Source organism: Nannospalax galili, unplaced genomic scaffold (assembly GCF_000622305.1).
Source record: "Nannospalax galili isolate Female #2095 unplaced genomic scaffold, S.galili_v1.0 scaffold667, whole genome shotgun sequence".
Taxonomy (NCBI): domain Eukaryota; kingdom Metazoa; phylum Chordata; class Mammalia; order Rodentia; family Spalacidae; genus Nannospalax; species Nannospalax galili.
Window position 1 is genome coordinate 2680227 of NW_008358387.1, and position 15425 is coordinate 2695651.

At 44.1% G+C, this 15425-nt stretch overlaps 1 protein-coding gene across 2 annotated transcripts in view; it reads right to left on the reverse strand.

Moving 5' to 3' along the window:
- Atp10b (ATPase phospholipid transporting 10B (putative)) overlaps positions 1-15425 on the reverse strand; it is a 270605-nt gene that overhangs the window by 37652 nt on the left and 217528 nt on the right. For both annotated transcript variants that reach the window (XM_029557944.1, XM_017795231.2), the window contains 2 exons: positions 4302-4493; positions 2290-2890 (listed from right to left, as the gene is read on the reverse strand). In XM_029557944.1, coding sequence (XP_029413804.1) covers positions 2290-2890; positions 4302-4493 — 793 coding nt within the window. The remainder of the gene's footprint in view (positions 1-2289; positions 2891-4301; positions 4494-15425) is intronic.

Consider the following 15425-nt stretch of genomic DNA (forward strand, 5'->3'; position numbering starts at 1 on the left):
AACTACCTACAATAGTTCTAGAAGAGAAATCCCCTTCCAGCCCTCCCTAGGAACATGGATGAGAAAGAGGTCTTGCATTATCAGGCTGCCTTGGAAGATGATAATTATGAGTCCTTAAACTGTCTGCTCTCAACAGCTTTTCTTCAAAAGCCTAGCTGAAAGACACCAAGAAAGGCAGGTGATCTAAGAAATTGTTCAAAAACATCTGTTTGCAACAGAGTCATAGTCTAGAAAGTTAATAAGAGATATCTCAAGTTGCACTGGGGCGCTCAGAATTTCACTTATATATTCTCTGTAGCCAGCTCAGCCTACATAACCAACTGGCTTTGGAAACTGTTCTCTAAGACTTGGACTACCCATCATCCTCTCTGTCATCTACTTCAGTTCTTGTCAAGTTCAGTCCCAAGACAGCACAAACCTGGATCTCATTAGCAGACTTCACCACATTGGGTCTGCTGAGTTAGGCTTTCTTTGCATTCTAGAGAGGATGTTAGAAAAATAGGTTTTACATTTTCTGTAACTCTAGTGTGAAAAATATTTCAATGTCTTGTTCCAAATCCCAACTGATAAAATTCTACACAATGTATTTCTTTCAGAAGCCATTTGTCTTTTCTTGAAAGTCTAATGCTTTTCTCTACTAGATAGTAAGGATGCTTTAAGGCTGGGCTGGATGGGGAGGGTTAGGACCAGTGACATCGTCATTTCCTTAATCTAAGCTGTCACAGGCATCATTCATCCACTGCAGCACTCTGCAGATCTGAGCTTGGGAAACGTTCGGAATCCTATACCAGGGCTGGATTGAGAGATCAGAATCTGAACACTTCACCTATCCCTGCGTGCAATGCAAAGCTAAAAATAAAATTCCTAATAGTGAGATAAACACAAGGAAGTCCAACATAAGGCTGTTGTGTACAATATAAAAATCCTTTAAAATATCTTTTCTCATTGTTCAAGTGCCTTAAGTACAGTCTTCACTTATGCAATGCCTTATTGGACACTATTTACAATGTTTTTTTCTTCAAAAATGGTCTTTTCTCTTTCACTTGTGAGCCTTGGACTTATCTTTTTGCTCAGGTTGCTAGGAACCTCCGAGTCACACAATGTTCAGACACTGTAAATATATTAAACTTGAGGTTCTTTTCCCAGCCATCCTTTCCAGGTGTTCCTTCTTACTTATTGCAGTAATTTTACCCCTGTGCTTTTTACTGGCAGTATCTCCAATCCATTTTGCAGTCAGGTGAAGAAAGAGTAAACAAACATCTCCAGGGCAACGTGGGTGGCTGTTGCCCAGAGACAGTGCTGTGGCTCTGACTCAGAAGCACTGAATTCACTTATCTGCCAGAGTCTAGGGATGAAGAGAACTAATTAGCTCCTTTCTCATTTGAAACACTCATCAGTCCCCATGAACCTCTTGGCTCAGGTCCAGAGCTGATAATACAGGAGGCACAGGGCTGCCTGGGCAACTCTGAAGCTTGGCTGGGATCTACTATCCTGGGAGAATCATAGCCTCATAACTGTCTTCTCCTTGTTAGCAATCAGGACATCACTGCACACTAATTCATGCTGCTCCAAAATTGGACACTGATATGTAGGGACTTTGGGACATTTTTCTGGCTCTGTGAAAATTTATGAAAATCTGTCTGGGGAGGCCAGGGAAAATGATGAATAGAGGGCCACTTGAGGCATTCCACAGTGAACAGAGCCCAGTGCTTTACATTCTAGAAGCAGGAAGAGAGCGGTGAACAGGATTCAGGAAACCTGGGCCAGGTTATCTGTGACATCTCTCCTACATCACTTCTCCTTATGGGTTAAGTTTGCTTCTCTCTGATGTGGATACTGAGGACCATGGTGCCCTGTAGGATATGTGCAATTGATGTTCTAGTATAAAGAAAATTTCATGTTAGGATAATTCATGTTAAAACAAGTGTGGAAAATGGGGCTAAGTAAAATTTAAAAAGTTCTCTCCAGCTGGGTGTGGTGGCGTATGCTTTTAGACCCAGCACTCGGGAGGCAGAAGCAGGTGGATCTCTGTGAGTTTGAGGCCAGCCTGGACTACATAATGAGTTCCAGGTCAGCTGGGGTTACAGGGAGACCCTGTCTCAAAAAAAAGTTCTCTCCTAGAAGACTTTAAGGAGTCTTTCACATGCTATTGAGCACTGTGATTCTCCATGTCAACACAATTTAAAATGCAATGTGTTTTAAAAACCATGCTTTGAGAAGATCTCAGAGACTTAGACTTCAGTTGGGACCTGCTGCCTCTGTTCCTGGGGCCTGGAAAGGTGAACTCACCACAGGTTGGGTCTTCCAGCAGGTCCATGATGACTGAGTCGGCGCCCTTGGTATAGACGATGATCTCACCCGTCAGTGGGTGCCTCACCACTACTGACATTCTCTTTCGGACAGAGTCAAAGCCCAGGGTGAAGAGGAGGTCAAAGGTGAGGCAGGTACCCTGGGGCAGGCGCACGGTCACTTGCTCAGGTGTCCGGGACACCAGCGTGAAGCTGTAGGCATGGGCAGCATGCACTAGAGCCGCCTCATCTGGGCTCTCGGCTTCGTAGCAGAGCTCGGGTCCATCTAGACCAAGAGCTGGGGCCTCCAGGCCCTCCTCCAAGGAAGACCCTGACCCGGATCCCAGGATGTCACCCTGTTCCCAGGTGCTGCTCCTGTAGCCACCATCAGTGGAGCAGTCTCCACTGCACACAGATGCATTGTCTTTCTCATCTAAGTCTGTCGGGGGCAAGTTGGGCCCCAAACTCTCCCCTAGATCTGTGTCAGAGGGAGCAGTGGATGAGAAAGACTGGCTGAGGCTCAGGAGCTTCAGCCTCTGGAAGAGCTGCTGAATCTTCTCCAAGGACGTTCCCAGAGCCTTGCTGGACGGTAGAATGGTAACCTGTGGTCAAATGAAGAATGACCAACATTATTTTAAGGTGGGAGGTATCCAAGCTGTCTTACGCAGAATGCCATGGTAATGCTGCAGTTTGGGCCATACATAGACAAGATCTGTGTGTTCTAGGGATGCCAGCTTGCCCACCTATAAAATGAAGGAATTAGCTCAGTTGTTTCCTTCTAGGTGTAATGTTCTAGGCATGGATAGGACTCATGTTCCTCTAGTTTCTGAGCATTCCACTCTAATCATGGCCAAGAGAAACACAAGGAGATGCAGTTCAGACACTCTAGAATTCACGATCTCTGACAGCTTACATGTATGTGTGAAGTTATCTCACTTAATCATCCCTGAAATTCAATGGGCACCCATCAGCATGGATGATGAAGCCAGGGTACCAGATATTGAATAAAGGGACCATGACAACCCAGAGTGTTGTCACAGCTGGGACTCAGATCTGTTCTGAGTCCAGACATCAGCTCTGAGCTATCTGCCAGTGTAAGCCTTCTCATTAATGTGACATCTAAGAGTTGGATGGGAGGGAGTTTTTCCAAAATAGCACTTGTTCTCTTCTCAAAAATAGAGTTACTTTCTCAGCTAATGCCTCCTGCCTCCCTAATATCACTGAAAACTTTTGGTTACTTGGTGACTTTTCTGTAGCTAATGTGGCTTTTCTGGGTGGTTTAAAACCTGGGTATAATTAGGGGAGGTTGTGGTCTAGTGACCCTGTTTTCTTGATTTTATAGCCATAAGTTGCACCAATGAATTATTCCTATTGGTGACTCATAGGGACTGTGGCTGAATTTGTGAATAAATGAAGAAAAGTTTATCCTTGGTAGATTTCAAAGTATAAACTTTAAGTAGACAATCTACCATCTGCATTCTTTCCATGGAAAGAGCATGACACACAGTGTTAATCATTTTTAGTCCCCATACAAAAGACACCAGTATAATATGATATTATTGGGAACTACAATGGAGTCAAACGGTTCTTCCATGGATCCATATTAACCATGCCTCCTTAAGTTACTCACACGCAGACATCACTTGTTTAAATCCAAAAACATACCTCATAGAGTTTGGGGCTTGTGGGGATTAAATGATAATGTAGGTAAAGTGTTTAACATGAGGCCTGGCCCATAGCTAAATGGTTAAGGAACGCTGACTCAATATCTGCCCCTCAAGCAGATAAAGTTGTACAAACAGTTCATGTGTACTTTTTCCACTTAATTTAAAAATAAGGAAACAGACCTAGGAAGGATCAGATGCCTGATCCAGGTTTCACAGTGATGGGCTGATGATGCTGTGGTTAGCACCAAAGGGGCATGTCTCTGATCAGGGCTTCCCCCATTGCTCTTACGCTTTTGTACTTTCCTATCTCCTCTCCCCTCCATCCCAAACCATCATTAGTCCTCACCCTCCGTCTGGGCTCAGTGGTTGTGGACACCATGACAGAGTTGCAGATGGTCAGGGCAAGGAAGAAGTCAGCAATGGAAGAGGTGGTGGAGTGGGAAGGCTTGGCAGACCTGGCATCTGACAAGGTCTCCAGCCACAAGGCGGCATTTCGCACCTTGCCCAGGAGGTTTTTATCTGGAGTCACATCTTTTTCCTGGAAGAGAAAGGCCCACGTGAAATTCTTTCCTAAAATCAATCTACAGACCCACCAGCTTCCAGGCCCTGGAATCTCTTCCCTCCCAGTGTCTCCACCACTTGTTTCACACCCCTGTTCTTCCAGTCCTCTTCAGACCCACCAGTCCTCTGTCTTGTATTTCTGCACCAATCTGTGTACCAGTATGGTTGCCTCTCATCTCTTTTCTCTCCACCCTTCCCATGTATGACTTCATCTTCCTGAAACAACTCTTGACTTCCCCGAATCTCCAGGGCTCATGGTTAGCATCAACTCATCTGGCATCTACATTCTTTCACAGATGAATTCCCAACCCTTTCCTCAACTGCTTCTCAATGTGGAGCCCAGCTCAGTCTACAGGTCTTGCTGTTGCATTCTGGGTCTACACTCTCCTGTGCCTCTGATCACATTTGTCCAAAGAATTCTTTCTTCTTCACCAAAAGTGGAGTTAGAGCTTAATGACCATAAGAAGGTCCACCTCCCCATGAGATTTTTATCCATCTCACGATGAATTCTGTCTTCTGAACCACAAAAGCAAGTTCTTAAACTGAGTGTCCATAGGTACCATACATGTTAGATGATCGAGGGAATTAGGCTAAGGTATAGCAGAGGTCATTACGAGATGGACCACGCTGTGGATCTGGAAGCCACACTAAACAGTGCTCCTAGCTTTGCCCAACAGATTGCTCCAGTGCTGGTCCCTTTGCCAAATGTCCTGACTTTTCAGGATAAAGCAGAGATAAGTGACTTGTTTTCTTTTCCTTTTTTAATCTCTTGGCTGAATCTGACCCATAGTTTTCCAATTTTTCACATTGTTGTAGAAGTTTCCATTTGAACTCTCCCTCTAGGATGCATGTCCATCTTATTTGCATTTGAACTTGGTTCTATAATAGTAGCTCACATTCATGAAGCTATCACTACCTTCGCAAACCATATCATTCATGTGACCTCGGCAGATTGTTACAGGCCCAAGTTGAGACAGATGTAACCCCAGTTTAACAGAAGCCCAGAGATTGTATTTGACCATTGGCATCTATAGCAAGTCAGCGTAAAGCCCAAATCGCAGGTCAGATCCCTTTCCTGTGCGCAGGTTCTTCTTCCTATGGCCATGGCTCAGTAGTTCATTAGTACTCCTCAGCAAAGTCTTATAACCAGATTAACCAACATTACCCCCAAAGCTGAGCCCATTTCTTATAGTAATGAGAGCTCCTATCACAGAGTGCTTCATACGTTCCAAGTACATCCATCATCTCAATGTATCTGTGCAATTAGCATTGTTATCTTTTGGGTGCCAGTACTGGGTATCGTTATCCCCAGGTATCACTGAATTTAAGATGAGGAAACTCATGCCCAGTGAAATGTAGTTAAGTCATACAGTAAGTGGAGGCATTCCTTTGGTTTATTCCTGATAGTCTGATTCTAGAACATCTGCTCTTCAGTCCCATAACAGGTAAGCTCTTCCATAAGATGGAAGTGGCCTTTTGAGACTTACTGACAGCCAGCATCTTTAGTGTCTGACATTCCAGATGTAATGGATGGGCTTGCACATCAAACCCTGAGCACTCAGCAGATAGTCTGTAAAGGAGACCATGGAGCTAGCTGTTCATTTTATAGAAAATAGATTTCTTTTTAGGGGATTGGGAAGGAGTACACAGATACCCAGAGGTGGATAGAAAGCTTGAGTCCATCAAAGTCGAACACTCTTTTTTTCCCGATGATGAAACAGTACCAAAGAGGGAGGAAGTGAGCCATGTGCTATCATGCCTTGCCTTAGGTCAGGACGAAGATCCCCCCAATCCCCCTTCTAGCTTCTTACCATGCACACTGCTTTGTGCCACACTATGGACAGTGAATTCCAAAATGATTACACAGCCAAGATCACTAAGCAGGTGCTTGTTCCTTGTTTATCTCTGTTCTAGTCTGTAACTGTCACGAGGGCAGGGGTGGCTTGTCTCTGTGTCCCCAGTGCCTAGCAGATTACGGATATGCAAAATGTTGAGTGTGACTCCTTTCTAGAGTACTTAACTCTTGACATCTTTTTCACATTTCATTTATTTTTTGTGTATGTGCATGTACATGGACAGTGAGTGGAAGTCAGAGGACAACTTTTGGGAATCAGTTCTCTCCTTCTACCATATGGGTCTCAGGGATCAAACTCAGGTTGCCAGGCTTGGTGGCAAGTGCCTTTCCCTGCTGAGTCATCTCGCTGGCCCTTGACATCTCTTTGTTAAAACTATTCTTTAATACATTTCTACTTGATCATGTGGCAACATGTTATAAAGGGCTCTTGCAAGTGTCAGGAAAGGATGCCAGTCAGCCTTTACCCACTCACTAGACCAGCCTCTGCACAGTAAGGTTCTTCAGGGTTCCTTTAGCTCCAGCCCACTGGTTTCCTGTGTGGTCCATTAGCATTTGGGAACTTGGCACTCATAGTACTTAGAAAGAGGCAGCTCCTCTGCCCACTGCTGGCAACTCACCAGTCTGTTTCTCTGAAGGAAAAGAAATATGAATTATGGAAGCCACCAGCTTTTTCAGGCTAGAAATCTATGACAGCCAGGCTGACTCTCAACTGGATGGTTTTCTTTCTATTGTGAATTGCCTGGAGCAGACATACCTTACATGAGTTCAGGGTCCACACACAAGTATACTGTTACCATTACATTAAGTTTACTGAGAATTTGTGCATAGGAAAGACAGGCCCTCTGTTAAGTGTCCTCGTGTATGTCATCTGTATCAGTGACTGTCATTTTCCATTTTGATTATGAGGCAAAAGAAGCTTAGTGAAGTTAAGTAATTTGTCCAAGGTCACCGAGTTTCAAATCCTGTGCCGGGACCCTGAATCTAGTTCTTCCTGATACCAAAGCCTGAGCCCTTAAATGCTATGCTGATGCTTCCCAAGTTCCCAAGTGTGATTTAGCCTATCTGGAGTGGGCCTGGGCACCTGCATTTCTAAAAGTTCACATGTGGGCCTTGTGTGCCAGTCCAAGGACCACGGTTTGCATAGCAAGGGTCTGTGATCCACTTGGCTGCCCTATGATCACACTTCCTTTCTGGCTGGGGTATATTCCCACAATGAAGTCTGGAAAAAGTAGCTCAGCCTGGATTCTGCTGTTTTCCTCCTAGTTTCTTTCTTTTTTCTCTATCTCTCTGTCCCTGTGTCTCTCTGTGTGTCTCTTTCTCTCTGTCTCTGTAGACCAGAGGTCCATGTCAGACATCATCCTCGGTTACTTCCAACCTTATTTTCCGAGATGCCATCTATAGAACCCAGAGCTAACCGACTGGCTAGACTGGCTGGCTAGCAAGCGCCAGGGACCTCCTGTCCCATCCCTTTCCTAGAACTAGGATTATAGGTGCGTACCATCGTGTCTGTCTGTCTTTATACGGGTGCTACAGGATTGAACTCAGGTCCTCATGCTTAGGTAGCAAGCCTTTTATTGAGGGAGTCATCTCTCCAACGCCTCCTCCCAGTTTTAATAAGCCACTCAAGTCACATGGCGACTGTCACTGATGGTGGTGGCAGCTTCTCAGTAGAAATCTATTAAGCTGGTGGTGGACAGAAATAGACTGCCTGCAAGTATACCCTTTGTGACACGGCTCCTCCTGTGACTCCATCTTCTTCTTCACTTCTACAACTTACGCTTTTTCTTCCTACTTATGAGCTGGAAGAAAAGCTCCATGTTGCTTGCAGATTTTCTCCTGCAACAACCTCCATTCTTCACCCATTCCTCATTAGATGACCTTCTCTGGTTAAGTTCTCCTGTCACTCATCTGCTCATTGGAAGATCAGCTCAGATGCTCGCTTTTCCGGGAAGCTCCCCAGAGGCACCCATGAAAATGGAGCACCCATACTTCACCTGTGCTGAACTCTTGAAACAGCTGCACTCATCCCTGCAGTTGTCACAGATAGCCCACTTGCCCCGTCATTAGGCTGTCAGCGCCTGAATCCAGGGACACTGCCCTATTAGACTTCAGATCACCAGTAGTTAGTCATTGTATCTATCATAGAATACATGTTAACTGAATGCTGACTCAACAGCTTATCAAACAAATGAAAGGCTATTCTAAAGAAATGTTGGCAGTCACTACACATAGAATCCACAGAAAAGTGAGGAAGGAGGCCCTTCTGTGTGTCAAGGAACTCTCAACTACTGCGAGATCCTGGGAAAAAATCACTGAAGTAAAAAATGCACAAATACTCCAATTTAGCAAGTAAGTTAAAAATCAATGTTAAAAATCTCATCCACGGGGCTGGAGAGATGGCTCAGCAGTTAACAGCACTGACTGCTCTTGCAGAAGACTTGGGTTTGATTCCCAGCACCCACATGGCAGCTATGAACTGTCCTTAACTCCAGTTCCCGGGGAATCCGAAGCCGTCTTCTGACCTCCACAGCATTGCACGACACGGGTGCACTCACATACATGCAGGCAACACACTCATACACATAAAATAAGAAAAATAATGTCCTGGTTTGTTTCCTCATTGCTGTGACAAAACACTCTGACCACTACCAACTTGGGGAGGAAAGGGTTTATTCAGCTTACATCTCCCAGGTCGCCCAAGGTAGGAACCTATTGGCTTGCTCCCCTGGCCCCTGCTCAGCCTGCTTTCTTATGCAACACAGGCCCACCTGTCCAGGGGTGGCACCACCCACAGTGGGCTGGGCCCTCCCACATCACTCATCAAGAAGATGCCCCTCAGACATGGCCACAGGCCAGTCCAATAGAGGAAATTCCCCAATTGAGGCTCCCTCAACCCAGGTGTGTCAAGTTGACACTAAAGCTGTCCAGCACAAATAATAAATAAAATTCTTATCCACATGTATAAGTACATGATGGTTCAACTATCCAATAAACTTTACAGTCATTAAGTAAAACAATGAGGCAGCTCTCCATTGAATTTATATTCCTATACATCAGCAACTTTCTCCAAGATTTATTAATTTTTTTAAAAGGCAGAGTCTAGCCAGGTGTGGTGGTGTACACCTTTAATCCCAGCACTCAGAAGGCAGGGGCAGGTGGATCTCTGTGAGTTCAAGGCCAGCCTGGTCTACATAGTGAGTTCTAGGACAGCTGGGGCTACAGGGAGACCCTGTCTCAAAAAGACCAAAAAAAAAAATGTGGAGCCCAAACTTTATATGATATGTCCTCATCTGGGCAAAGCATGAGTTGGTATATATATGGTCCTGGAGGCATCTGTGTAGGAAGGCTCCTCAGGGACCTGTGAGGATGGTTACTCCTGGGAGATGCGGGAGGCAGAGGTGAGTGGTGCACTCACTGTCCACCCTGTGGCCTTTGATATTCTTTTAACACCTAACCATATGGTGATATTAATAGCATGGAAATGGTCTTTCTCTGGTCTCAAGGCAGTGATGTTGTTGTCTTAAGGTTGTGATCTTGATGGTATTTAGTTTGAAGAACCAGGAATGCTGGGGCTACAGGGAGACCCTGTCTCAAAAAGACCAAAAAAAAAAATGTGGAGCCCAAACTTTATATGATATGTCCTCATCTGGGCAAAGCATGAGTTGGTATATATATGGTCCTGGAGGTATATGTGTAGGAAGGCTCCTCAGGGACCTGTGAGGATGGTTACTCCTGGGAGATGCGGGAGGCAGAGGTGAGTGGTGCACTCACTGTCCACCCTGTGGCCTTTGATATTCTTTTAACACCTAACCATATGGTGATATTAATAGCATGGAAATGGTCTTTCTCTGGTCTCAAGGCAGTGATGTTGTTGTCTTAAGGTTGTGATCTTGATGGTATTTAGTTTGAAGAACCAGGAATGCCTAATGTTAGGAAACATTTACCCAGATAGTATATAGATTATTAGGGCATGCTGTTGGGTCTAAGGAAAATCCAGTGTCTGCATGAAGGGCTTTCTGGTAGATCTTCACAGACTCATCCTTTTATGATCAGTGCAGCAGGTGTATATCTCCCCATTCCCTTTGGGTCCCTGGGGCCACAGGGCAGCACTGCTGAGACAGGCTTCTGCCCTTTGTGGTCATATTACTTTCAGACAGATTTGTATGTTTGCCTGATTAGATCAGGACTCTAGTCTAACTTTACAGGGGGAGTGGGCGCATTTGAGACTCCAGCCAACCTACGGCAGACTGGGAGTGCTGCACAGAAGGGAATCATTAAGGAAAGAAGGCAGTGGGCCAAGGGTGCCTCCTCCCTTGTTGCTGGCATTTTCTGTGGAGGGGTGGGGCAGGGTTATGTTCATAGAAAGAAGTGGTGGGAACTGGAAAGGCCCAGCATAAATCTCTTGATTAGGAACATGTTTGGTTTGATGGTTCTGGAAAACATTCAGAAAGTGGCTCTTCTAAAAAGGACTTACTCTCTCAAATCTTGGCCGCTTAGAGATCAGAGGGAAAAAAGGCATTTTATTTTCCATCTGCCAGTGCTAATAAACATTGGCTGGGAACATGCCATTTTCACAAGCGCATTACCCACCTTGAAACCACAGCTTTATAGTAGGCAGTTAGGAGATAATCACTGATGTTTCCACGTGTCTAACAGTAAAAGAAAATACAAACCTAGCTTTGGTTGTTGCTGCTACTCTTGGTTTTTGTTTTATTTTTGGTTTAGAGCAAAGGGCCATGGAAAATGGCCTCTCGAGAAGGTGGTGGAGTGTGCTGCCAAGTCTTGGTGCCCTGGGAGTTCTGAGACAAGCTCTGACTCAGTTCCATAGGGAAGGCAGAAAATGGGGGGTGGGGTTCTGAGAGGTGCTCAGACCAGACCGATGTTGGACACACAGATGAAGACAGGTGGACAGGTGGACAGGTAGGAGGGAAGCAAACTAATCGAGCTTGCCGTGAATGGATGGAGGCAGATCCCAAAAGAACTACCCAGGGCTGCCACCCAAATCTCCAGGGACCCTCTCTGGGGCCTGACTGAAGCCAGAGCAGGGTCAGAGATCCACGAGCATCTTTTGAGGCAGCACACATCACCCCCTTAGCTAAGGTCTCCTAAGTCATGCAAGGTACCTATTTGAGCCAGTGAACAATTTCTGGTGGGTCAGTGGTCTATCTAGAGAGATTCTCAATCTTGGCTGCCCCTAGAACCATAGTCTACTCAGAGGTAAAGAAAAATAAAATTATGAAATTTCCAGGTAAATGGATGGAACTAGAAGCCGTTATACTAAGTGATGTAACACAGACTCAGAAAAACAAGTGACGCATGTTCTCCCTCATTTGTGGATCTTAGTTCCAAATCCTTAGATGTGAATATATGTCCTGATGTAACCACAGGAGCCAGGAAAGGAACCATGGCGGGGGGGAGGAGAAGGAGCCTGAGAGGGGGGATGTAGGAGACAGGTGTTATCAAGGGAGAAATGGAAAATGGATGTACTTTAACTAGGAAGACAGGAGAGAGGGTTATATAAGGGGGGGAGAGAGGAGAGAGAAAAATACTTGGGAGGTGTGAAAAACCAGAGGGAAATGCATTAGTTCAAAAACCTACTGAAAAAAAAATACACATACAAAATGTATATGAGTACGTGTGTATAGCTGAAGTCTATATAACAAAAAAACACACTGCCAGGCAGAAGAAACCTCCCTTCAAGTTATCAGTCTGCATAGTCCAAGAGACTCCCAAAATAAAGGATATTGCCAGAGTCCTTTACTGCCTCCAAGAACTTGAGGGTAAGACCTTATTGCTGAAGACAAGACATACTTGGACACAGGACTTAGAACAATGGAGCCAGAACTGACCTGGAAGCCTCATAGTATCAGAGGATACTTTGCAAGCTGCCAAGGGAGGAAATCATTCAATGGCCCTACCCAGCTGTAAAGCCTAATAAACACAGCAATCACTGGTCCAGCAAACTATCTCTATTGGTACAATAGTGGCACCTTTATTTTGGGCTAATCAGCAGCTGTCTAATTAGACTTAAGGACCTCTCTGTGGGAGAGAACTCATGTGTGGCACTGTAAATATAGCCAAATACAAATAAATGGCTGTAGAGGTCATAGATCCTAGAGAAAAACCTACTTTGTCACATCCCTAGACCATTGTAATTTCTTCCTGCATTCTAAATATGTATCTTTACATTTACAGACAAGTGTACCCATCATCCCTCATCAAAAAGACTTCTTCCTGCAACAGATGGAGATAATTACAAAGTTCCACAACTGGTCAAAAGCAGAGAACAAGTGTCTATGAGAATCCCAGCCCTCAGTGACACATCTACAACGCAACCTCTACACCTAAGGCTCACGAAACATAGCAGGAGACAGAGAGAATATTAATGCATCTCAACGCTCACCAGCGAAACTTCCTCATGCAACAGAAGGTGATCAACCCAGAAAGCCACAACTGGCCACAGGTAGAGAATGAGACTGTAGAATGCCTGTCCCTGGGTAGTACACTTATATTAAGCCTTTGCCACTCAAGGCTCAAGGACCATTGCAGAAGTGGGAATGGAAAGTCTGTGAGAACCAGGGGTGGTAGAAGACTGCAAAGAAATGTTTTTCCAGTTGGCTGGGAAGTTACTCACAGGACATTACAGCAATGGTGACACATATATAAGACCCATGCAAGTTCATACTAGACCAGAAACCTAGCATAGAAGAGGGGAAATAGGTCAGAAACCCCAACCTTAGTGGAGGAACTGTTGGTAACTGATCACTGCTGGGTGAGGGAATGTTGGTCTTTTCTAAGGGCGTGATGCTAGGTAGGTTGAATAGGTTCCAGTGAATAGACTCATACTGAGGGACATTTGGGGGCAGAAACTTGATAGGCCTTAACATGCATGACAGAATGCATAAAAACCGGTGTGTGTGGGGGCTATAGGTGGGTGCATATAGGGGAGGGGGTCTAAATATGATCAAGACATAGTATGAAATTCACAAAAACATCAATAAAAAGTTTAAAGAAAGAAAATACTCATGTTCACATCCCAACTTGGACAACATATGCCAGAATCTGAGGGAAGAGACCTTGACCACTGTATTTTATGAAAACTCTACACCTCCCCCCTCAGGGCATGACATGAGAAAACAGCTTTCCTTTAGAAAAACAATCATTTAAGGTGTGTATTGGTTAGCTGTCTTAGAATAAATAATGAATCAGAGTAATTGTTCTTATTTTAATGAAGAAAGGGGCTATGATTCCAGTTCATTAGCATACTCAGAATCAAATAACTCATTTATGTAGAGCTGAGATGGCAACCTGGGGCTGAAGACCCAAATATGCTTGATTTGTAACTAGAAGGTCAGCATAAACACTAAGCTATTTGATTTTGGGGAAATCCTAGTAAGTATTTTAAGTATTCTCAGTTGATTAAAAAGGGATAGAAAAAGGTTTAACAAGTTGTTTAAAGACTGTCCAGCAACCCAGGAGCCTAGCTACAAACCTACCTTTTCTGACTTGTAGTCTAGCCCCATCATGAACAACTATTCAAGGATGCTGTTATACCATTAACCCCAGGTTTTCAAGTGACTTGAATATATAGAAGTATTCCTAAGCTGTTCATAAAGAGAACATATCACTGTCTCTATCCATGCAATAAGAAGTGAGACTTAATTCATGAATCAACTTCCTTATTGCTCTGGAATGAACTTAGAACTTGTTTTTGAAACTGCCAACCAGCTGTGGGCCCTGCACCAGATTTATACTGCCTAGGAGGGTCACTTCAGCCCAGGACTTTGAGACCATCCTGGGTATATAGTAAGAACTTGTCTCTAAAATAAATTAAAATTAAAAAATAAAACAAAATTATACTGCCTGAAATAGGGTTGCTGTGATTTGTGAGGCTAGACAAGGGGCAGGGAATTCTGTCACCCCACTCACAAAAAATTTCCTTTCTCCTTGTATCCTTAGAGGTGACATTCATTCATAGGCAAATAAGATGCCTGAGATAGCTAGACTAGGAGGTTCCAAAAGATTCATAGACTGTGTCTATGAGAATTCCGTAGATTAATTGAAAAATATTCACATAAAGAGTTGTGGGGTAGAGCATTCCATTCCTAGGGGATAGACTTAAAGAAGGGAAAGCTGTAATACTGTATGTGTCCTGTTTGAAAAAGACAAAAAGGAAAAAATTCACAACAATCTTGCCAGAGGCATCTATGGATGGCTTCTCCTGTGTGTTTCTGAGGACCGTTGTCTTAGCACAGTGTTCTTGCTTTATCTTGGCCTACGTTGGATTCTGCGTGTGATGATGCTGCGCTAGCTCTGCTGTGCGTTCTCCTTAAGTTAGAAGAGTGGCAACTTTGAACAGACTCAGGGCATGCCTTCTTTGTCATGGTCAGGAAACAACCCTGGTTATGTAAAACAGATAGCTGTGTGGAAGATGCTATTGTTATCATGTTAGGTTAAAAAAAAACTCTGGAATTTACATGCCATGTTGGCCAAAAATGTTTAATATATGTATCTGTGTGTATCATGGCAGAAATGAAAAACCAGAGGCTTTGGAATGGCTGGGACGCTTTGTGGCATTTTAGAAAAGATTATTTATATAAAAAAGAACACACTATCCTCTGAAGAGGTTACCCAAATTGCCAATAGGGAATCGGGATGCAGACTGCTCTGGCTAAAATAGCCAGTTTTTTGGCTAAAAGTCAAAATGTCCTTGGGCCTCGTAGCAACATACTCTGTTCCAAAGGCCAAAAATGTCAAAAGTATTTGGGAGCTCTTATCTAATCTCTAAAAGATTTTAGGGTTACCTCTTCAGAGGGGGGACTGTTAGGGTAGCAAAAAGCCCCATAAAAGAAAGAAAGAGTACAGGAAGTTGTCAGAAAAAAAGTGATGGGGAGATATGGGAGGTGTTGGAGGGGAGCGAGTGGGCATGGGTTTGATTAAAATACCTTATATGCATGTATGAAATTCTCAATAAAGATTTTTTTAAACAGTTAAAGAAAAAAAGTACAGAGCTAATGGAAACCTTCATTATTCTACCAAAGTTGATCTCTTATG